A 24358-nucleotide genomic window follows, 5' to 3' on the forward strand; every position below is an offset into this window, starting at 1 on the left:
GACTCAGTCAGTCACTCTTCCTGATCTTCAGCCTAAAGAATGATGGTCGGGGTCTTTGTGATCTCGCTAGCTCTTATCAGCATGTCAGGGGCTTGCAAGTTTGAGTCGTCCTCCTTCAACATCACTGGGATCGTCTGCAGAATGACAAAGCCAGCTGCATTAGTGCGTAAGTCCTTGCTTTATTGCGCTATGTACCTCCCAGGGAAGGCAGGTAACAGGCACAGCAGACAGCTACAAGTACATCATTCATCCTCTGTACCGGCTATTTCCCCAACCAGTTGTATTTATAGCTAAGCCTTTGCAATCGGCCTGTGGGCTGCCATTGTTAAGTATCCCATTGAGATGAGACTTGCTATGCCGTGTCAGACTGCTGGTCCAAGGAAGCAGCAATAGCCTCCAGCATTAGCCAATGACTGGTGCTTCAGAGTCAATTGTGCAATGTTGTACTTTGGGAGAAAATTCCTTCCTGACCTCTGTGATGACCAGTTTATGCCCCAAATCAATAGATTGAATTACCATTTTATATATATAAGCACACACCATTTAATGACCATTATAAATTTAGCTTTGACAGCTATGGTTGTTGCTGGGGGGGATTCTGAAATTATCCAAATCTTTAAAAAAAAAAAAAAAAAAAAAAAAAAAAAAAAAAAAAAAAAAACCACATTAGCAACAGTAATTGATGTGGAGGTGTCTGGTCTAGTGGTTAAAGCGGTGGAAAGAGCATCAGAGATTCCCAGCTTTGCCATGCACCAGGGACAAATCACCTAATGTCTCTGTGCCTCAGTTTCTCAGTGGGGGAAACAATAATTCTCTGCTGTATAGAGGTATTTCTAGAGGATTTTGAGATCCTCAAATGGAAGGCTCTAGTATTTAATTTGAAATATTCCAATCAATAGTAAAGAAAGGAAGAGTGAAAACAGATCAGTGTATCTTTTGTCCCCCGTTTCACAATACAAGCACAAAAGGACAGATGATGAAGTTGATAGCTGCTGTATTTAGAAGCAATAGAAGGAAATACTACTTTACGCCATTTATATTCTGCATGAGACGCATACTGTGGCTAGAATTTGAAAAGGAATGGATACATTTATGGCTGTTGGTAACATTTTGTACAGGCCATGATCACCTCCCTGGTAATTTCATCGCGTTCTCCAGGGCGTACAGAGATCAGCTGTAAGCGTCAGGAAGGATTGTTTTCCCCCCATGTACGGAGTTGCACACCTGGCTAGGTGCAGTATGCTGTTTGGTTGGTTACTTTCCTCTGATAAGGGATCAGATGATCTTGGCCATCCTCATGGGGGGCTACCAGATGTGATGGACCAAGGGTCTCATCCGTTGTCCTTTTGTGTTGTCTATGGAGGTCAGAAATGCCTTCTCTCAAAGGACTGGAGTGAGGTCCCTAGCTCTGAGCTAGGTTGATGATGTTTGCACTCGATGAGGATGGTCACAGCTCTCACAAGATTCCAGTGTTCGGCCCTGGGCTGGATTCCCTGGAAGCAATCGCTACTTTAGTTGTTCCAAATAACTGCTCAGACACATGCATGTGCTCTCCCTGCAACCTTCCCCTGTGCAACATGCTTAAGACAGCATTTTACCATGAAGCAAGCGGGAGCTTATCCCTGCACTGAGGGACATCAGGTGCCAAGTAAAACTGTATGGCTTTTAATGCTATTAACAAGAGGCACAGATCTGATTTTGAAACGTGACTGAATTGTGCTTTATTGTCTTTCTTATCCCTTTGTTCCACTTAAAGTTAACCAGCACACTGCTCAGGTAATTCAAGCAGCATTCAGACATGCAAGCTACCCGGATATCAGCGGAGAAAAGTCCATGTCGTTTCTTGGCAAAGTGGCCTATGGGTTAACAAAGTAAGCATGACCGTTCACTCTCTGAACTGCCTTTTGTAATGCAAAATGTGGCAGATCTATGAATAAGGTCTTGAATGTGCCTGGGAAGAAGGTTTGAAGGGAGATTCAAATTCACTCAGTCTGACAGCATGGATGGAAGAATGAGGCAACCTTATGCTCCTTTCCACATACAAGTATTTCCTGATTAAAACAGAGGCCAACATAATTTGGCCTCTGCCATTTGGATAAGTCACTCACAGCCAGAGATCCAGCAACCTACAAAGGCTATTTGTAAGCCATGTCATTTACTTCATTGGAAAAGAGCAACGCTAATGGGGGAAGGTGTCAGAAGGGTCAGCTCACTGAAAGGTACCAGGAAGGTGACTCAGAACCCATTATTGATTTACATGTGCACTATTTAAACAGCTGTCCAACCCCCAGGCAGAGTCCACAGCCTGCAGATCTTCATGTGGGAGCTCAGTGACTGCGCTACAGACTGTCTCCTAGGAGGAGTTTGAGAACAGCCTGGTTTCAAAGCACTGCCCAAGTCATGAAGTTCACCTGAGAATCTGAACTTTCCCAAAGCATGTTGGGCTGGGGTTTCTGATCTGGGCCCACCTCCAGCAGTTAACTCTCACACACCTGCATGTCCTCTCCTGTTTGAATTGGTGTCATAGTTTCCCCTGTGTTAGGGGGTGGTGTTTCTGTGTGCTCTGTCAAACAGTTGTTGCATTCTCCCCCAGGTGGAGCTACATATGTAATGCTGTATCCCTGGGTGGATTGCAGGCAGTGGGGAATTGAACCTGCAGCCTCCGTGCTTTAAAGCATGGGCCCCTAAAGGTGCCCCTACACAGCAAGCAAGCAGCAAAAAAACAAACAAACCCCACAACCCACCCACAGCAGCAGGTCTCAGCACATGGGCCAACTGCTGGGGCTCACGCTCTGGGAGCAGAGGATAACTATGTAGACATGCAGGCTTGGGCCTGAGCCTGGCCTCTGAAACCCCATGAGGCTCTCAGGCTCCAGCCCTAGCTCCAAAATGTCTACATGACTCTTTTTAGCCCCAAGCCTGAGGCAGCTGACTGAACTCTGAGATGCGCTGCTGCGGGGACGGGGGTTGTTTTTGCTGTCTAGACACACCCTAACTGAGCTAAATGACTCGGCTTTATTGGCCAACAGTGTATCAGGTTTATCAATCTCTAAATGTGGCCCAGCCACCACAAGAGGGGCCAGAGGGCCACCCATGGGCACTGGTTACACATTTCAGGTGTAGATCAAGCAACTGCAGCTTATAGGGAGGTTTTCAACTTGTAACCACTTAGAGATGAAAGAGGCTGTATTTTATGTTGTTTGTTATTATTGACCATTTTCATTAATACAATCAAGCAAAAGCAACTGTAAGAATGCAAGCCTATATTATTATTATTTATTACCAACATGACCAAGAAGAAATGCAATACAACAAAACAAATTTATGGGGTGTCCCTCCTAGACATAAACTCACAGAAAATGTTCAGAGTTAAGTACAGTTACAAGGTTAGTAATACACAATAAGAGAGCGTCCATGGAGAGAAGAGAGGCACTGAGATCAAACTGGGCCTTCTGAATGGACTGTATCCACCATTTTCATTTTCTTCTTTAGCATACAGATCAACGACTTGTCCATAGAAAACAGTACGGTAGATTTTAAGGAAGATGATGCCATAGACATTGCAATTCAAAACGTGACAGCATCCTTCAAAGGGACCCTGAGCTATGGCTACACCGGTGCTTGGTTGTAAGTACGTGGGAACACAGGAACTGCCAGACTGCATCAAACCCAGGTCCATTTAATCCAGTGTCCTTTCTCTGTCGGAAGTAAGAAGCCCACAGTGGACAGATGTGGGATAATCTGTCCCCACATTAGGTCTCATGCTGGTCTCTAATAGTTAATGATCGGCTTAAGCTCTGAAGCACAGAGTTTAATATCTCTTCTTACATTATTATTATTATTATTTATCATTATTAATTATAACTGGATATTCTTGATATCCATATAAATGTCCAATCTGTTTTAGAATTTTGCTATCTTTTAGCCCTCAACAACTTCATGTGGCAGTGAGTTCCACCATCTAATTATGTGTTGTGTGCAAAAGTATTTCCTTCTGTCAGTTTTGAATGTCCCTCCTTTTAATTTCATTGAATGTCCCCTTGATCTTGTGTTATGACATAGGAAGAACAAAAATCCCCTGTCTGCCTTCTCTGTCCCCTTTATTTGCCTCCTCTCTAAGGTAAACAAGCCCAGACTTTTCCTAAAGGATTCTCAAAACAACCTGCATCCGTTTAATCACTAGTTGGCAAGGAGAATGAGCGGGGGGTGGGGGAGGGGAGAAGAAAGAGCTTCACAGACAAGGCGGGGCTAGGTCTGAGCTCTGAATGGTACATCAGTGTGGCAGTTCTGTCCTTGATGTGACATCAACTAGCAAATTCACAGTGCAAAAAAAAAACCAACTAGGGAGTGTGAATCCAAGGGAAGGAAACGCATTCCGGGTTATGTTTTTTTAAAAACAATAGTTACAATTTCCTGCCCTGTTTATTCAAGGGGGAAAAGGTTAATAAAGGCAGAAATGGGGCTAGTTCTACATGGTCTACCTAATGTCTTCAAGGTGTTCAGAAGGCACCCATCACTGTCTATGTGCCAGCACTGGACTTCAATTTCTATGACTGATACGGTTGCTGAGTGTTTTCTATTCTGCTGTTACAGTGTGAAACTCACCCATGCCATTGATTTTGAAATTGAATCCTCCATTGATCTCCAAATCAGCACCAAACTGAGTAAGTAGCAGCCCACCATGGCATATAGCATCTCTAGCTACATCTGGGTTAAAGTCACAGAGTCCCACAAGCTTTGCATAGCCTCTCCTGCCATGGAGCGTGATGTGGTTTTACTATGAGAAGCATATAATGGACCTTTTGTTGGTTTTTTTTTTTTTTTTTTGTAGTAGTGTTACATCTAGCGGGCCCACCTGAGATCAAGGCCCTGATGTGCTGGGTGCTGTACCGACCTGCAGCAAGAGACAGTTCCTGCACTTGAAGCTACCAATCTAAATAGGCAAGGCAGGCACAATGTAGGAGAAAAGAATCCCATTTTACAGAGGGGGAACTGAGGTACAAAGAAATTAAGGGACAGGTGGGAGTAAATTCTTTCGGTGGAGCGACATGGATTTATGTTGGTGTAGAGCTGAGAATTTTGCTGGATCTCCTGAGTCCCAGCCCAATGCTCCATCCACAGACCAGCCCTCCTCTTTATTTCGCAGTTAAGGATGATTAAAAAACCACCATGGGTGCATTGCACATAGGCGTGTCCTGGGTTTTTTGACCCAGGGAAGCTAAACTTCACAACGGCACGTGCATTTGCAGCTAGCTTCTATTCTAGAGCCTGTTTCTGAGTGCTGTATAATAAATCGAGTGACTTACCTTATGAAAAACGACGAGTCAATGGCCTATCCCATTCTGGGCTCTAGATTCCTGCTGGCTCCTTGTTCTCTCACCATTAGGTCATACTGAATCATCCAAGGCTGAGGGGAGGGCATTGGGTTTTTCTTTTGATTTAAGACCCTGCTTCAGTACTCTAAAGAGCCTCAAGTGCAATAATAGTAAGAAGCACGGCAACAGCATGTCATCTTTGCAGAGCCCTGCACAAATGTTAAGCCAATTAACCCTTGCAACACCCCATTTAGAGACTGGAAAAGCAAGGCAGAGAGGGGGGAAGGGAACTGGAGCAAGGTATCACAGCTAGTCAGTGCAGAACTAGAATTAGAACCTAGAAGTTCTTGGTGCAAGCTGCCTGCCAATTGTCTCTGTCATCAGATGAATTACAGGAGCTTTTGGCCTGCAGTCGTTTGCAAGCTAACTTCAGTTTAGCCAGCATTGCTGAGTGCATGGAATGATTTGCATATATTTTCCCTACAGTTCGTTGAATTGGGCTATCAGGTGGGGAGGGAAGGGTAGGAGGGGGGGGAAGTATTTTTAAAAATAGCTTTCTCAGAGAAAACATCTGGGGGAGGAAACCCCTCTTTGGGGTGTGGGGGGAGGTAGAGATGAGTGAGATCCTGGCAGGAAGTGCCAGAGTAATTTATATTTGCTCTTCCTACTGGAGAGGAGTTCAGGCACTCCCGTTCTCAAAACACTGCATGGTGATGGGCAAACAGAGGCACAGAGAAATGAAGTGACTTGCCCACATCACAGAACAAGTTAGTAGGCAGAGTTGAGACTAGGGCAAAAGTTTCAAAAGCATCCAAGTGATTTAGGAGCCTAAGTCCCATTGACTTTTAATAAGACTTAGGGTCAATCCACTCCGTGAGCGCTCCTGAGGTATAGCTGCAGCGTTTCTGCAACGTTACTGTAATGTAGACATTTGCTACAGTGATGGGAATGCTTCTCCTGTCACTGTTGTTAATCCACCCTCTGGTAGCTTGGTCGACAGAAGAATTCTTCTGTTGATTTAGTGGTGTCTCCACCGGGGTTTAGGTCAGTTTAACTACATCTCTCGGGGGTGGGGTGTGTGTGTGAATTTTTCAGGCACTGGAGCAATGCAGTGAGGTGGACCCAAATTTTAGGTGGAATCCAAACCGTAGACTCCGGTTACTTTTGAAAATGAGACTTAGGTTTAGGAAGCCACCCAGGCATTGCAACCCTGAGCAGACCCTCCTAAAGACCTTAGAAAATCTGGGCCTGGGCCACTTTTGAAAATTTGATCCCTGCACTCACTTTTCCTGGTTCCCACCTCTCTGTCTCAATCCTGGCGCTTTAAAAAGAAGTTCCTTGTGAACATATGGAGCTTGGTACATGAGCAATGTTTGCCCCTTCATAGCCTCAGACCCTAGTTCTGCCTCTCCTCAGCATGCTTCAGTTAAAAGATCTATTTCCCACTAGTAACCTGGTGTCTCTGATTTCCTTCTGTTCCTTGCTATACTCGCTCCAGGTGCCCTGTTTATTTAGCTTCCTGGTTTCTTGTCAGTTGCACTAGTGGCCCAGGGTTTATAATCTAAGCTTTATTTTTTGTGCTGTGCAGTGTGTGCAAAGGGCCGGGTGGCTGCTGATACCTCGGATTGTTACCTGACTTTCCATAAGCTGACTCTCCATCTCCAGGGAGACAAACAGTGAGTTCTTCTTAAAGCAATGCATCATTTTGTACAGGGCGGTTTGCACTGCCAATAGCTATTGTACCCCAGGGATTCCGCTGGGCACCCCATGCATTTCTATAACGATATTTCCGCTCTACAGGCCAGGGTGGCTAAAACAGCTCTTCACAGACTTCATCTCATTTACCTTGAAGCTTGTTCTAAAAGGCCAGGTAAGAAACATAAATGACTAGATGACAGAGACACAAAGGCTGTGTCTTGAGTCCACAAAGTGCCTTATAAGCTTCTGGCATTGGTACAGCATAATAATAATAATAATGAAGGCCCCGATCCTGCAAAAATGTAGCTATCTACTTAACTCTATGCACTGTGAGGAGTCCCAATGACACATAGAGGCTGGCCTGGTGGCTGAGTGAAGTGCTCTGGACCTGTGCTGCCAGGAATAGGTTTGATTCCAGATTCTAGACTCTGGAATCCTGGGACCAGCAGGGTTTTGGCAACAAGCTGACAGTGTGGAGTGCCCTGCCTTGCTCAGTAGCAAGCTCTCAGTGCTGGTGTCCAAAGAGAGGGTAACATCAGACACTTGAGGGTCATGTTTAAAACTGAGAGGCTGATTTTAATCTCCCAGCAGTGTAAATCAGAAGTGACTCCAATGCAGTCAGTGGAGTTACACCAGTGCAAAACTGGCATGAGACAAATCACAGGGAGGCCTCAAATGCTGCAAGACTTGGGTTCAGACACATGGCAACACCAGGGGGTTTTTTGGTCCATGATTCATTCTTTTTTTTTTTTCTTTCCTCTGTAGGTGTGTAAAGAAATTAACTTTCTGGCCCAGCTGCTGGCAGATTTTATACAGGACAGAGCAGGTAGGTATTCTGCCTGTTTTCTCTTTCCTGTCTTCCTTTCTTCTCAGACACAATCCACTGAAGCTGAACTAGACCCAAAGGAGACAATGACACTGTACCAGCGAAATGGGGATCGAGACAGGGCAGTGGTGGGGGAAGCAGCGCCAAAACTGCACTGATCTGAATCCGGCCCTGCTTGGTGGGGGTTTGGGGAAAAGAAACTACCCAGGCTGGCGCTGAGGGTGCGGCTGCACTGCAGTCATGGGGTGTGACTGCAGCTCGTGTAGACATACGCAAGTGGGCTTTTATCTTGCTAGGGCTTCGGTGTGGGCTGTACAAGCCTGCCCTAATCCCTGGGTACTTACTGAGGGCTAGTCTACACTTGGAAAACTAGAGGCTTCAGCTGTAGAAAGGTTGTAGAGGAAAAGTCTAGAGCTTTGGAGGAATTATTCCATTGACCTAGCACTGTGCACACCGGGGGTTACGTCGCTCAGAGATACGGATTTTTCACACCCCTGTGTGACATAGCTGGGTTGACCTAGCTTTTGAGTGAAGATCAGGAAGACAGCCCGTGCTGAAGTCTGCATTGATGCAGCTTTGCTGCTCTCAGCACCCGGGCTAGCTAGATCAAAGCTAACTTGGGTAGGTCCACATGAGCTGCAATCACACCCAGTGATTTTAGAGTGGATGTACTCTTAGTTAAAACACACAGTCATTGGAAGAGAGAGCTATTGCTGTGCAGACTCCAAAGAGATGCTAATGTCCATCGGGCAAGTAATATTTCATTAGAAGTTCCTGCGTGAGACTGGAGGCTGGATTTTTAAAAGCACGTGTATTGCTTCAGAGCACAAATCCCAGTGAAAGTCAATAGGACTTCATTCTCCTAACTCACTTACAGAGGTGACATCTCAGACTGCCTGGCTGTCCAGACTGGGTGTGGTGCCTCTGACGTCCCATGATCTTGGGCCCAGCACGAGCCTCTCTTTAATTGTCCCTATTCTCACACAATGGGCCAATGGCACTGTTCTTTAAGAACCAAGATTTGCTCAGCAGAAGTTGCTCCTCTTTTCACCAGGGCCATTTTGCATGAGAAAAGGCAGTTTTTCACATTGATGAATAGGACAGAGAGTCACACGCGGAGACAAACAGTAATTTGTGCCTTTGAAACATGCTCCAGCTTCTGACATGTGGAAAACACAAACAAATGCAACACACCAGAGAATGATTTTTGTGTGTATGGAGTCTGATGAAAAAGTCGGCATTGTGAATCAAAGAATGTGATGAGAACTCACTTTTTATGCCAGCGTTGTCAATAGTGTGACTCTTCTCACACCATTCTACTGGCCAGTCCTATTATTGGACCACTTAAGTGCTGCCTCAGATATTGGACAAAGAACTGCCCCCATGTGCTTGCTACATCTTCTTTCGAGTGCCAGCTTTGCCATGAAACAATGGCACTTACGCCAGTGCAATGAGAGCAGCTGGGACAGCATCAGCAAAGCAGTTAGAACCAGCTAACACAGGGGTTCTCAAACTTTTTTTGCTCGGATCCCCTTTGAAAATATTTCAGGCTGTGATGGCCCCCCCCACCATAAAAGTGATGACTTCCCCTTGCCATGTCATCCTTACTGACATGCACGGGGACTGATAGCTCGCAATCCCCTGAGAATCCCTGAGCTAACAGCTGTTTGTACACTGAACTGATGTTGCGTGTTTTGGTGTGACCGTCAGAACATTCCCCAAAGACTGCACTCGCTTGAAATCCTTTCTGGGCTTCTCGCACCTGAGATGATTTTCTACAGGAAGCGCCTGAGAGATTTGTCATTCTGAAAACCAAACAGAAATTTACAAATGACATTGCAGCGATTGAACATGACATCCCAGTTTGCCAGAGCTTCTCCCTTCAGATTAAATATTTACCACTGCTCATGCATGCTTAAAAACTTTAGGCACCATCCTGGAGGAAAAGATTTGCCAAGGGGAAAAAAATAATTAATAGAACCTGTAGTCCTAAGTCATTTAAGTGTTTTTGAAAAGGCCACCCTTCCTGGTTGACCTAGGTGCTCAGGCCCCACAGTGATGGATAAATAATATTTACTAGATTAGTTAGATAGAGAGTGACCTTAAACTAAAATATGAGGCTTGAGATACTGAAGCCATTCATGTCCATCCATCTAAGGATTTTCTGTTGCACCTTGGAATGTAAGAATTGAGAATTATTAGCCCTCTTTTACAATTGGGGAAACTGAGGCACAGAAGGGCCATGGCAGAGATAGTAATAGAACCCAGGTGTCCTGACTTCTAGTCCTGTGCGTTATTATTTTCCAATAGTCTGCTGGAGTTAATCTGTTAGTATTCCAAATGGACTTTGTAAATTCTGGTCTCCATCTTGTGAAATTGCACAGTCAGTAAAATGAGTGTCTTTTATGTTTTTTCTGCAGAAAATTTCCTTCAGGATGGGGCTATAGGAGTAGATATTTCACTGACATCGTTTCCAGTAATAAAGGCAAACTACATGGAATCACATCATAAGGTAAAGTAATTTGGGAGGCAAATGAGGGGGCCATTTCATACTAATTTCTTCCCTGTTCTCTTCTCTGTCTCACTCCTGGAGTGGAGATGGCTAGAAGGCAGAACTGTCTGTCTAACAGTTAGAGCAAAGGTTAAGGAAGCAAGACTCAAGAGCTCTTCTACTGGTTCTGCCTCTGATTTATAATATATTTGAAGTCACTTAACCACTCTTTGCCTCAGTTTCCCCACCTATGAAATAGGAATAATAAATCCCTACTTCCCAGGCTGAAGTAAGTTGTAAGTAAGGCACTTTAAGATCCTCCAATTAAAGGTATTCTAGAAGGTTAGAATATTTTTTTCCCTGTTGCATGTTGGAAACCAGTTTACAGCTGAAAGGCTAGGAAGGCAGGTTCCCTGGAGACCAACTGGGGCAAATTAAGTTGAGGTGTGGGTAGGATGCTGGCTTGTGAGACCTGAATTCAGCTCTTGGGCTTAGTCTCTCTCTGTGTCTCAAGTCTCCACCTGTAAACAAATAGATCAATTAAACAGTAGTAAATCACCAGGTCCAGCTGGTTTCACTCAAGAGTTCTGAAGGAACTCAAATATGAAATTACAGAACTACTAACTGTCAGATATAACCCATCATTTAAATTAGCTTCTGTACCAGATGATTGGAGGATAGCTGATGTGACACCAATTTTTTAAAAAGTCTCTAGAGGCAATCCTGGCACTTACAGGCTGGTAAGCCTAACTTCAGTACCAGGCAAAGTGGTTGAAACTATAATAAGGAACAGAATTATCAGAAACATAGATGAACATGATTTGCTGGGGAAGAGTCAATATGGCTTTTATAAAGGGAAAATCATGCCTCACCAATCTATTAGAATCCTTTGGGGGAGGGAGGGGTCAACAAACATGCGGACAAAGGTGATCTAGTAGATATAGTGTACTCGGACTTTCAGAAAGCCTTTGACACGGTCCCTCACCAAAGGCTCTTAAGCAAACTTAGCAGTCGTAGGATAAGAAGGAAGGTCCTACCATGGACCAGTAACTGGTTAAAAGATAGGAAACCAAGGGTAGGAATAAATGGTCAGTTTTCAGAATGGAGAGAGGAAATTCATTGTTCAGAAATGCAAAGTAATACACACTGGAAAACATAATCCCAACTATGCATATAAAATGATGGTTACCACTGAAGAAAGAGATCTTGGAGTCATTATGGATAGTTCTCTGAAAACATCTGTTCAATGTGCAGCAGCAGTCAAAAAAGCTAACATAGTGTTAGGAACCATTAGGAAAGGGATAAATAATAAGACAGAAAATATCATAATGCCACTATATAAATCCATGGTACGCCCACACCTTAAATATCGTATGCAGGTCTGGTCACCCCATCTCAAAAAGAGATATATTGGAATTGGAGAAGGTACAGAGAAGGGTAACAAAAATGATTACAGGGATGGAACAGCTTCTGTATGAGGAAAAATTAAAAAGACTGGGACTTTTTAGCCTGGAAAAGAGATGAGAAAGAGGGGATATGACATAGGTTTATGAATTGCGACTGGTGTGGAGAAAGTGAATAAAAGACAAAATAACACTTTCTCACATAACACAAGAACCAGGGGTCACCCAATGAAATGAACAGGCAGCAGGTTTAAAACAAACAAAAGGAAATACTTCTTCACACCACATACTGTCAACCTGTGGAACTCCTTGTCAGGGGATACTGTGAAGGCAAAAAGCATAAGTGGGTTCAAAAAAGAATTAGATACATTCATGGAGGATAGGTCCATCAATGGCTATTGGCCAAAATGGCCAGGGACTCAACTCCATGATCCAGGTGTCCCATAACCTCTGACTGCCAGGAGATGGGACTAGAAGTCAGGGGATGGATCACTCAATGATGGCCTGTCCTGTTCATTCCCTCTGAAGCACCTGGCATTGGTCACTGTTGGGAGACAGGATATTGGGCTAGATGGACTATCGGTCTGACCCAGTATGGCCGTTCTTATGTTCTTAAAATGGGGATAAAGACCCTGAGGGGGCCAGGAAGGAGCATAGGTAAAGAGAGTTTCTCTGAACATGTCTGTACTGAACCATACAGGGCAGATGCCGCATTAACTCTCACTGCTTTCTAGTAGGGACTGGGAGTGCAAAGGGTTCTGTCGAAGTCACATGGTGGGGTAAACACCAGGGCTAGCCTTTTAGAGTGAGAGTGACGGAAAGGTTTGCAGACTGGTTCTTATTTTATCCGAACTGACTCTCACCTGTCCTTATTCAGAATGCTGTTAGTGATGGAAATGCAAAAGATGCTCAGATTCAGTTAAAGCAACTCAAACCCTCAATAACTGGAAAGGTCTTCTGTAAGCTCTGCACGCACAGGGCCAGACTCTCAGCCCCATCCAACCCCTTGACGCCAGCACCACCTTGAGGACTCCCCCCGTGTGGGGGTGGGTCAATGCTGCCACATAGGATGTCTAGCTAGTCACAAAGGGGGTGTTGCTGGAGCGTTATTGGGCTCTCACAGGTCCTAGCTGGCATAATGGCCCCTTGTGGCTTCAACCAGCTGCTGTGGTTTAGAAGAGGCTGCCCTCTTCTATGCTGGGGACCCAGCCCTATGATCAGGGAGCAACAACTGGCTTTTTTGCCCACCACTCCCCTGTGTGATTAGCTATCTACCCAGGCTATACCCGGCGCACATTGGCTGTAGCTGAGTGTCTTGCCCAGGCTGTATGGTGCATCATCTTCCTTCCCTGTCTGGTTTTAATAAACACAATTTGCACTTTGCCTCACAAACCAAGCACGGCATGTCCAGGTGAGGACAGCTGGTTTTTATTTTCCCAATTGGTTGTCACCAGCAATGACATTCTCTTTCATTTCAAGGGTCTTCTTTTGTATAAGAACTATTCAGTGATCTTCAATGACTCCATGTTCGCGCCATCTCTGCTCTCTGAGTCCAGGATGTTATACTTCTGGTTTTCAGACCATGTCCTGAACTCTCTGGCCTTGGCAGCTTTCCTGGATGAACGTCTGGTGTTAATGATCCCAGGGAACGAGTTACGGGTAACTATTACAGGGTTATTTTAACTTTTTTCTCTCATTCATAGAGTATTTTGCAGCCCTTTTCTCCCCTACTTCGGGGAGAGGGTGAAAATTCTCAGAGCAATCACTTGCTGTGCAATCTGGTTTCAAAAGAAGAAGGGAATCTATAGTGAGATACAGAGATCATGGTTATAAAAGTGGTGCCTTCTTAGACTTCCATACCTGCTCCTTATGTGTTTGTAGATGAGTCACATCTACCAAAACCCTGCAGACCCCGAAGAGCTATGGGAAAGTAAAGTGGATTCTATTTTATTTTGTGTCACAACACACTTAGCTTTTTGTCTGGATTGCAAATTTTTTTACATGAGTCTAGCAGGATTTTCAGATCCTGGGGTTAAATGTGGGGTGCAGTTATAACATTTGTCCCTTGAGTGGATGGCCGGCAGTGGGGGTTGAAAGTGAGAACTTAGGATCTAAACTCCTGAGCCTCTGCTGCCTGAGCTAAAAGTCTCAGTTCTGTTAACCAACGCTGTATCAGCAGCATCAGTGGCTGTCTGTGAGTGATAGAATGCCACGCTGAGTGTGTTACAATGGCAGACAGAAAATTAATCTTTTGATTTGTAAACTAAGCAAAATTTGCAGTGAGATCATTGGAAGAAAAGATCTCCTTTTCTTCACAATGTCTTACACAGTCTTACAAATATAATCTTTATTGGCTATAACCATGTCTTAAGACAGAAAAAAGAAATCCTTGGAAAACAAAACGCAATACTGGAGGAGACGGTGTTAGAAGATCTAAAATACCAGCTTGCACCAAGCTCAGTTCTGACTAGACCAGAACATTTTGGTTTATTGCAGCTTAGAATTGCTACAGGGCTCGGGCTCTGCTTAGGAGAGTGACTGTGATGAAAAAAGAAGAGGCAAAATCCAGTAGGTGAAATCTTCAGTGGCCAGAGTGAATAAGCAAAGACAGACAGACAGGGGGAGGAGAAGGAGCTGACAGGAAACAAGTTGCTGATGTGGGGAACGTTGTATTGCAATTTATCCTACCTTTAATGAGAGCAAAACCAAAGCCTGGTTCAGTGGTGGCAAAGATCTCCAGCCACACATTGTTACTGTGGTTGTTTGGTTCAAGGTAGACCATTGCCCTGCAGTCTCCAGGGGTTGCCCTTCTTGTTACATTTTAATTCAGCCACATTTTAGAATTCCTTGGGAGCTATGGGCACTCTTTGGTCCTCCCAGCTCTGGTGACACGTTTGGGGGCACACTGTGCTCAAGCCAAATTGTAATGTCGTTGTTGTTTTTTTAAGGAGATGTTTGAAATGGAAGACACAGAGGCTCACCAAGGGATTGTGCAAGAGGTAATTGTGGAGCCGGTTCAGAGCTAACTTTATGGACCGTGGCACTGTTGTTTATTCACTTTACTATTTTATATTCTGTTAAAAGAATCACATAAGGATTGCCCTGCCTAAGCTGGAAGGCAATGACACAGCTGAAGGTCAGTTTCACACCTATCCAATTGGGCTCACAAAGTCTAGTACAAAAACACACAGGTCCTGATTTACCCCCTTCCACACAGAACCACTGTGGGGGTGGAGGGCATGGAACACGGTGGCTTTTTCAGGTTGGGGTTAGGTGATTTGCCACTACACAGCATCTTGGATTCTCTCCCCTTCCCCCCCCCACCACCCTAGGATGTTGGGGGCAAGGGATGCAGAGACTACTCCACCCTTTGGGCTGGAGTAGCAGCTGTGGAGTTGTGGGGAGGGAGTGGATTTCTCTCCAATCCCCGTCATTGCATACTTCCCCCAGTGTCTCAACTGAGCTACTGGAGTTGGCAGGGGGGAAGTGAGAAGAACCTGGAACTATAAGGTGGTTGCCGTGTGTTGTACGTTCAGCATACGTTAAGAATTCAAGTACCATGCAACTAAGAAAAGTCTTGAGCACTTAGCCCCTTATCCTGTCCTCTGTATGTCCTGCAGATTTTTCAAGGCAATTCTTACAATGACTCTCTGGCTAAGGTCTGGAGTCTCACCCCTCCCCAAATTACCCTCCAGCCTGAAGGGACAATTGTGAAGTCATCTGTAGCTGTGGAACTCAGCATTTTTTTCCCCGGAGCAGAGCCCACTATGCTGTTATATTTTGAGAAGGTCAGTTACTTATTCAATTAATCTTCAGATTGCAAATGTCTTGGGGCAGGGACCCTGTCTCAGTCTAGGCTCTGTGTTGCGTCTAGAATACTGTTGATGCTCACCAAATAAAAACAATCAGCGCTTTACTGTTAGATCATTACATTGATGTTGTTTAGAAAATAAATGACTGCTGGAGGAGTTAAACAAATAGCAGGCTGAAGTTGCTAGTTTCTCTCCGCCCACCCATTCTCTTGGGGTTCGTCCTCATTAGCCAATTAACATAGGGTATAGTTCAGCTGTTCCTTGAACCCCCTCTACACACACAAACCTGGAACATGTGTATAGCAATAACACAAGTTGACTGGAATAGGGAAGTGCTCTTGAGAGTGGCTAACTCAACCTGCTAACATAAGCTATCTGCAGCATGGATGCAGGCTAGCACTGTGACACAACATTCCAGTGCTGCTAGCCCCCCCCCCCGTGCCCTTCCCCCCCCACGACCTCCTGCCCTGTGTCTTTTTCTTGCTATCTGCCTATTCCCGCCTACTGCACTCTAATGGGAACTCAAAATGAAGAGCTTTCTCTCAAAGGCACATGCTTGGAATAAACAGCAGGGCTAGTCCTTTAGAAGGAGGATGGAAAGATTTGCAGACTTGTCTGAACTGGCTCTCATGTATCCTTCTTCAAAATTCTGTTTGCAATGCAAATAAAAACAGTGGTCAGGCAGTAAAAGCAGCTCAAATCCTCAGTAAATGGACAGATCTTCTGTAAACTCAATAGGCACAGGGACAGATTCTCAGCTCACCCATAGTCTTCTTATGCCAGCCTTCCCTTAACTCAGGGGTGTCAAACTCATTTGCTGTGGCGGGACAGATTTGAATTAAATGTACTTCAAGTGGGCCATACATACCATAAATTGAAATACTAGGCACTTTTGGAGCGCTGTGTCTCGTGCTCCATGCGCTGCCGCCAGGGTACACAGATCTTGTGGCAGCGCACGATGCCGTGACATCTCGCGGTGTTGTACTCCCAGGCAGCAGTATGCGATGCCAGAGAGTACAACACCACGAGATGTCATGGCTGCGCGCGCTGCCGCCAGGGGCTGAACCAAAAAGGTTGGCAGGCCGTGTCAGGCCCATGGGCCGGATGTTTGACACCCCTGCCTTAACTGGTCTCTTTGGGAAAGCATTGCTCTCACAATCCCCATCTGTCATAACAGTCTTTTGTGGCTTTAGCCTGCTATCTTTTAGAACAGTTGAGGCTTATCTCAACTATGGGGGTGAGTGGCTTGAATGGAAGTTATCTACCGCCGCAAATATGCACATTCAGTAGGCTTGTTTCTCACTGCTTTGCCCCTTGTGTTACCATTTATACCTGTGCAGAGTGGACATACCAGCTTCCAAATCAGAATGAGGGAGTTTGACATCCATTTTGCACGGATGTTGCGTACTACACTAGGCGCAAGGCAGCAGAGCACTGGGCCCACAATTTGTTTAAAAGAAATATGGTTCAGATCTTGAGCGGAATAAGGCATATATGTCAAATCAGGTGCTCTGTGATCCACTTCTTTGGCCTGATTCTCTTCTCACGCTGGTTTCACACCATTGATTTCAGTGGAGTCACTCCTGATTTACACAGGTGAGAGGAGAATTGGAGGACTATTATAAAGAAATTTCTTGATCTATGTTACTAACAAACCTGGAATTAAAAGAGGAAGAATTTAAAAAATCTAATTTACTCATCATGTCACTCCTCCACTTTGCTAACTCTGTTCATGTCTCCCAAGTTGGACATTATAAGGAAAAGGGAAAGTCTCTTCACTGATTTTTCAGGCCGTTTTTACTTTCAGATCCATAGAGCTGCAATGGCTGCATTGCAAACACTGCACAGGAATGTGCACGCATTTAAAAACCATTGTTTTAATTGGAATGAAATTTAAAATTTGGAAATACTTTCCTTAATTTTTAAAAAAATGAAAGCTGCTTTTTTTCTCAAATTTTAATTGTAGTCCTCAATTAAGGTCTGCCCCATTTAAAGGGGGGAGACGAGCAATGTGAAGAAAGCAGCCCAAAATGTGACCTACCATTTCTTCTTCTTGTATCTGTTAGCAAGTTCCCCATAATTCTCTGTGTTGCATCCGAAACAGATATTTTGCTGTTTTGTTTAATCTAAAAAGGGTAGCAAAAATAAATGACAGTCTCGCTCTCAAGTGCAACCCTACAAAAATAAGCTGGTGTGGACAATAAGCAACTCATGAATAACAAATCAGTACTCTCAGGCAGATTAGAAAAAGCAAAGAATGTGTTTTGTTTTTTGTTCTTTTTTAAAAAAAGACAAATTCCAAGCTTCCAAGTATTTATTGCCAGTAGCAGTTTCACCCTAAAAGTGAGGATAAGGCACAGTGGCAGGGCATTGCAAGTGCACTGCAATGTCTTGGGAAGATCCCCTCTGTGTTCCTGTTCCTAAACAGGGTTTTGGAATAGCCACCACAGAGACAGCCCCTAAAGAGTCCCTCTTGTTCTTTACACAAGTTCCTGATGGGCCAAGGCCCTTGGAGAGTGTTATTTCTAGAGTGTACTGTGGAAAGTATTCAGTAAAGCTGATAGTTCATTATTTTAATGCTGACTCTGAGGGTCATATACATCTCTAGTTTTTAATGCGATTGGCTTTATCAGAATACCCCAGTGCCTGTGGGGATGGGATTTTAAGTGTTTGATCAGTGCTGTGTGCATACCCATATAGGACAGACCTAATAAATAAAGCTTATTAGGCACATACCTCATTAGTCAAGTCGCAGAGCTTCAATTTCCAGAGCTCCGAGTAACTGGGGGATTAACAGGATTTTACCAGGCTGAAATGGCAAAAGTGAATGGAAATAATTTTCTTCCTCCAATGAATCTGGTGATGAAGCCGGACAGATAGTCACTTGGTCTGTCTATTTCTCTTCACAGGAAGTCACTGTCACTATCCAGCCTGCGTATGTAGAAAAGAAACTGGTTTTGCATCTCGCTGACTCTGTGTAGGTACCGGGATCTCTTGTGCATTGCACTGGTCTCTTAACCTGCCTGCGATAGCTGCAAGGAAAGACGGCCTTTTCAGATACTTCTCACTGACTTGATCTTTTCTTGGTTAATATTTTCCTACAGGATAGAGCCTAAAGCTTTTAAATGTGCTTTGGAGAGACCAGAGGTAAGTAGAGTAGCATTTAATCTCTAGGGAAGACCACTTGCCAACTGGGGGGATTATTATAGATCTCTGCAGGCACCACTTTTTTCTGTAAATGTGTTTGATTTTCAGGATGACAAATCTCTAAGGCACTTCCTGCAGAAAATCATTTCAGTTGCTGGAATCCCAGAAGTGATTTCAAGTAAGTTCTGCCTGTGGAGAAAGTTCTGACAGAACATGCCATGTCAATGCTGTTTATGAACAGCTGTTTGAAGTGGCTGTGAGTTGTTTCTAATTGTTCCATAGTTGCTGTTCAGAAATGAGTTGTTTTCCATGGAAAATTTTGACTTGTTGGTGAAAAATCTAAATGTGAAATATTTTGGTTCTGAAATACTGCAAGGGAGTTGTAGTTCGGGTACTTCTGGCTCCCATTTTCATCTATGGATCAGGCTCTGTAGTTGGACTTCATTGACCATGATGCACCATGGTGTCTCTTCTTGGTGAGGGGAAGTGGTGCATCATGGGAGTCCCTGGCTGTAGTGCATCATGAAAGATGTCCTGACCCCCTTTGTCTCTTTGGAAAATCTTCCATCTAATGACAGTGTACCCAAGTACATGGGGCAGTACCTTGTATGGTATCAGAGGCAGCACTAAAGTGATTAAATAATAATAATAAAGTGGCCACTAAACTGAGTTTTTGTTAATTTTTTGTTAATTCAATGTATCACTGTATTCACGATGCACCTTCATCAGACTCACGAAAAAAATCACACTCTGGTGTGTTTCCTTTGTTTGTGTTTGCCAGCATGTCAAAAGCTCCATGATGTGTGTGTGTGTTTCAAAGGCACAAATTACTGTTTATCCCCATGTGTGATCCACTTTCCTGTTCACCAGTATGAAAAATTGTCTTCCCTGTGCAAAGTGGCCCTTTTGAAAAGAGGATCAAGGCCTCACGTACAATTGTCAATGCTTTAAAAGCAGCATTTTGTGAAAATAGGGACAATTGAAGTGAGTTTCATGATGGCCCAAAGTTCATGGGATCTCAAAGGCACCATACCCCGCCGGGGAAGTTTGCCCTTCTACTATGCAGTCAAACAGTCTGAGAGGTCAGGTCATCAGATGTGTTAAGGGAATAGCAAGGGAATAGCAATGTATCAAGGGAATAGCAAACCACAATTAGTGGATCTATAACAAGATGGTTTCACTGATTTCACAGGGATCGAGCCAGCTTTAACGTCACTGATGAACAGCAAAGGACTCAATCTATTTGAAATTAAAAATCCTGAGATCATCACAAAGGAGGTAAATAAATGTACATCTACTTCTATGTACAGAGCACTGCAAGGTTCTTGTGGTAAATACGGTGTGAGCTAGTATAACTTGTTTCTCTCTCTTTTTAGGGGTACCTAATTATACAGCTGGACTTTGGCTTTCCACATCATTTGCTTGTAGATTTTCTTAAGAAAACATTATAGAAGGAATTTATTCATAAAGTAGTGTTGGAATTGACTGTACAAATAGAAGGAATGCATGTGACCCAATGAAATTATATGATGGGGTTTTATGTTTGTTTTTGGTCAACTTCCCTGTATTCCAGCCAATAAAAGTGATATTGATTTTTAGCAAGAAATACTCTGGATTTTATGGACATATATCTCTGATGAATCCCTGCTAAACATGGATGCTGAAATCCATATCCAAAGCGACCTCTTGTTACTTTAAAAGTCTTAGGTGATTTCTGTGCTTATGAAAGCTAACTAAGGCAGTGGGATTGGATCAGGCCCGAAGAACTACTAGTGCCAGGCACAGTGATGAATTTAACTGGTCCATTTTCATCCCTGTTGATGTATCTTAGAAATGCAGCATTTTATTGCACTAGTTGCATGCGGGCTTCTTTTAGTCACCAATCATATCAAAGGGTGGAGTGTGGTGATATAGACAAACCTTAGAGACTAGGATGAGCCCCCCCCGACTTGTTTAACTTCCCAGAGAGTAACCTCAGAAGCAGTAATGCTGAAAAACCTAGGGGTGGTATTAGCATCAGTAAGTTGGCTATGATTTTGCAGTGTGATATAGCAGGTGAAATGACTGATGCTTAGGCAGAGGCGTCACATCCTGTGGTGTGAGATGATATAGAGAGTCCCTTGCTACACAGAATTTGCAACTGGAATATTGTGTTCCGTTATAGCCATTTCAGTAACAAAGGGGTGGTGATGCTCTGGTGCCAATTTAAGAACTGCAAAAAGAGGAGGCTAGAAAGATCATGAGGAAAGAGGAAAAAATAGAAATAGATGTTCCCTCTAGCACCAGGCATTCTTTTGTATGCTATGACTTTCTGGCGCTGTTCAATCTCTTTCCTGTACTAAATTATATCTTCTTTCAGCCATCATGTTTCTATAAGGCTTTCAATATGGAAGAAAACTCACAAGCAAAACGGGGGGAACAAATACTAAATGCAATTTCTAGGATCATATGGTTATCACAATAATAAAAGAAGGAGAGCCGAACTATCCCATTGTCTGAAAGTATATGAAAGTCAGGGTTTCTCCAAGAAGTTTGAGACCCGCCCCACTAGGAGTCTCTACAGTTGATGAAATGCGAGGCTCCATTTCCGCTTCTGGCGGTATGCTCTCATATTTATGTGGCAGACATGTGGAGAAGCAGTGAGAGCAGGAGATTGGGAGCTGGCTGGGAGCCTAGTGTCTGCACCCACTTGAGCTATGGGCTTGCTGTGTGAGCTTGAGCAAGTCACTGAATAGCTCTGTGCCTCAGTTTCTTGAACTCACAGGAAGGTTTTAAAGCTTCAGTAACTCCTGCTGAGAAGAAGTTTCAAAGAAAATTCAGAGAGTTCAGAGGAGCCAGGTGGTTTTAATCAGTTAATCGCTGGGGCGCATCATTAGTCATCGCGATGGGGGATGGGGTAAGCTTGTTGAACAGTAGCCAAGGGGACAGGAAATAGCCCTGAGGACTTGTAGCACTGGGAAAAGCCTGCTAGTTCGCACTGCTGTTTGTATATTTTAAATAGCAACCTTAACACAGGCCCAAAGTTCCTTATCTCTTTTGCACATTTTGGACGTGAAATCAAATTGCCCCACCCCAGCGCTGCTGTGGCTGGGATCCCAGGAGTCACCCTTTCTTTATCTCGCTTTCACTTTGTCCAGCGGTACCAATGGCATGGAAACTGCAAGGCAATGCCAGGGGCTTCCCGGCGTGTTCAGGGGTAATGTTCAGTGTACAAGTATAAACAGCAGTGGGCAGGTTGCCATCTTTGATTGCCTCCATCTGGCCAACCTCCAGTCTGCAAGTAAACCAACCTCTCTAACTTGTGCCACAACTTCCTGCTGCTAAGTTTAGCTGCTTGTGAAGGGCTGATAAGCCAGGTGGGCGCAGCAGAGTTCCTGGTAAAAATTCTGGTTGCCCCCTCTCTGTAGGGCTGCCAGTTTTGGTTACACGTGTTCCTGGAGGTCTCATCACATGAGATAATCTTTAATTCAAGATGAATCTTTAATTCCTGGAGACTCCAAGACAATCCTAGAGTGTTGGCAACCCAGCGGCTCTCTGTGGATACTGTTGTGTCATTCTGCCAGAGCGGACTAAGGCTATGTCTACACAGCCATCAAAGGTGTGTTTGAAGCTGGGGGAGACACACCAGCACTAGCTGGGTAACTGTGGGGCACGGTGTACCAGCCTGCCCAGTTCTATGACAGATGCTCAGGTTGCTCAGGTTCCTGGGGCCCTGCCACTGCATCTTCACTGCTGTTTTTGGCTGTGCTAGCTCAATCAAAACTGGCAGGGTTATGCCTACATAAGCACACTCACACCTCTTGCACTGCAGTGTAGACGTAACCGTAGGCTACTATACATGGTGGGGTGTAGTTCCCAGTTGGAGGAGACCTACCTACACTAGTTCAGATCCAACGAGTACCCAAAAATAGAGTGTAGCTGTGGGAGATGGGAGGGGCTAGCCCCCTGCCCCCAGTACCATCTCATCCTCACATACACTAGGTGCCTACTGGGGCAGATAGGTCCTCTTGCTGCTCACACTACCCCCGCTACATCCCGACTCTAGCGTGCTAGCTCCAGCAGAGCTGTGCAGGTGTGTGTGTCCTGGAGCTGGGGCACCAGCCTCTCTCCCCAGCTCGAAGCATAGCTGGACCCTTAAAAACATACTTCAAAGCGCAGGGTCCCCCTCACAAAGACCTTGCACCAAATGACAGATGTTGTTTCTAGGTGTCCCAGGAGAACACACCCCCTTTCCCCCGACCATGGCTTCATCCCAGTTCTGACCTGAGCACCCTGCTGCCCGCCATGAATATACACAGGAGCTGGCCCTAGACCAAATGCCCACCCCCTCCATTTGTTAAACTTTTGAATACCTTGTTCTTATTGCATTTGTAGCCCATTTCACAACTTGGATGCACGATTTGCATGCATGATTCATCCCTGCCATGGAAGACGGTACCTTTGTAGTTCTCAGAAAGTCTGGAAGGTTCCATGAGATTCTACAAAGGTCCAGAACGTTCTAGGAGGTGAGTGAAACATGAATCCAGATATGGAATGCCTGGGTCACCTGCCCCCAATGCTGGTCCTGCAGGGGGAGGTCTCAGGAGCCACCTGCGACTAGCCAAATGAGGTTTCGGATTCGCTTGTCTGCCTCCTTTCAAGGTTATGAGAGAGGATTTTTGCTTAAATAGGTAAACAAATAAGAGGGGTGTGTGTGTGTGTGACCGAGGGAGAGAGATGTGCTCTCCACCAGACATGCAGGGTTTAGCATATGCTGAGTGGGGGGAGCCCCTTTTTGTCAGCACATCCTGCCCTCACCCTCTGCTGTCCAGGACACGGGATGAGTTTCAGTGCCTCAGAACTGAAGCAGCATATGATAAGCCCCTTTGAGAGAGTGAGGATAATCTACTTTGCCTTGCACCTTTCCAAACCCACTGAATCAAACCTGCCAACCCCATGGGGCCGGCATGGGTGGCATGTGATTCCTGCCTTTGGGGAGTCTGGGTAGGGGAGGGGAGCACCAGCACTGGGACCGTGACCCTACCCCATGCTCTGCCCGCTCCCACTTGGCCCCTTCCAACTGCTGCTTGCGCCTCTTCACCCCTCCTGCGAAGTTGCCCACTGCTCGCACCTCTTTGCCCCTCCCCTAAGGCCCTGCCACCTGCTGCTGGTGTCTCTTGGGGGAGAAGATGAAGAGGTGCAAGCGGTGGGTGGGGGAACCTCGGAGGAGGGGGCTGAGAGGGAGCAGAGCAGGGGTGGAGCATGGGTGGGCTGGAGAGGCAAAGAGGGAGCTTCCGGCAGTGGCTGTTAGGGGAAGCTTAACCTCCCAAGCCTATTATACCTGCGGCCCATGGAGGCAGGGAAGCATTATCCTCCATGAAACAGGGGGGGATTAAAGGGCTGGTTCAGAGTATCTGGGGAAGAGGCAGGTCTTGTGCTTCCCTATCCCGTGTCAGCCCTGTGCTTTATCCACCATTTCTTCTAGAACATTGGCTTCTGCAAAAAGAGTGGATTGCAAATGTTTTCACTGGAATGAAATGGGGTTCAAAAAAGCACTAGGTAAGTTCATGGAGGATAGGTCCATCAATGGCTATTAGCCAGGGTAGGCAGGGCTGGGAATGGCCGATGGGATGGATCACTTGATGACCTCTTCTGTTGATTCCCTCTGACACACCTGGCTTTGGCCA

General features: G+C 45.0%; 1 protein-coding gene across 2 annotated transcripts; it reads left to right on the forward strand.

The window, feature by feature from the left end:
• On the forward strand, positions 1 to 20290 carry CETP (cholesteryl ester transfer protein). 2 transcript variants are annotated; one of them, XM_067549942.1, is made up of 16 exons: positions 1 to 166; positions 1757 to 1871; positions 3493 to 3627; positions 4594 to 4664; positions 6904 to 6991; positions 7116 to 7185; positions 7779 to 7839; positions 10260 to 10351; positions 13213 to 13392; positions 14682 to 14732; positions 15354 to 15521; positions 18455 to 18522; positions 18650 to 18692; positions 18801 to 18870; positions 19885 to 19970; positions 20069 to 20290. In XM_067549942.1, the coding sequence occupies exons 1-16, from the start codon at positions 40 to 42 to the stop codon at positions 20141 to 20143; spliced, it is 1500 nt and encodes a 499-aa protein (XP_067406043.1). In that variant the 5' UTR covers positions 1 to 39; the 3' UTR covers positions 20144 to 20290. The 2 variants fall into 2 exon arrangements, with proteins under 2 accessions (XP_067406043.1, XP_067406044.1); XM_067549943.1 differs by lacking the exons at positions 14682 to 14732; positions 15354 to 15521.
• The last annotated feature ends 4068 nt before the right edge of the window (positions 20291 to 24358 follow it).

Source organism: Emydura macquarii, unplaced genomic scaffold (genome assembly GCF_026122565.2).
Source record: "Emydura macquarii macquarii isolate MOO-44397 ecotype Brisbane River unplaced genomic scaffold, CSIRO-AGI_Emac_v2 contig_295, whole genome shotgun sequence".
In the NCBI taxonomy this organism is placed as follows: Eukaryota; Metazoa; Chordata; order Testudines; family Chelidae; genus Emydura; species Emydura macquarii.

Excerpts from the sequence above, each read along its gene's own strand:
- CETP (XM_067549942.1), top strand. The coding sequence starts at position 40 with ATGATGGTCGGGGTCTTTGTGATCTCGCTAGCTCTTATCAGCATGTCA. Across the intron at positions 7,840-10,259 it reads TTTTATACAGGACAGAGCAG|AAAATTTCCTTCAGGATGGG; the intron begins GTAGGTATTCTG and ends TTTTTTCTGCAG. Across the intron at positions 10,352-13,212 it reads ACATGGAATCACATCATAAG|GGTCTTCTTTTGTATAAGAA; the intron begins GTAAAGTAATTT and ends TTTCATTTCAAG.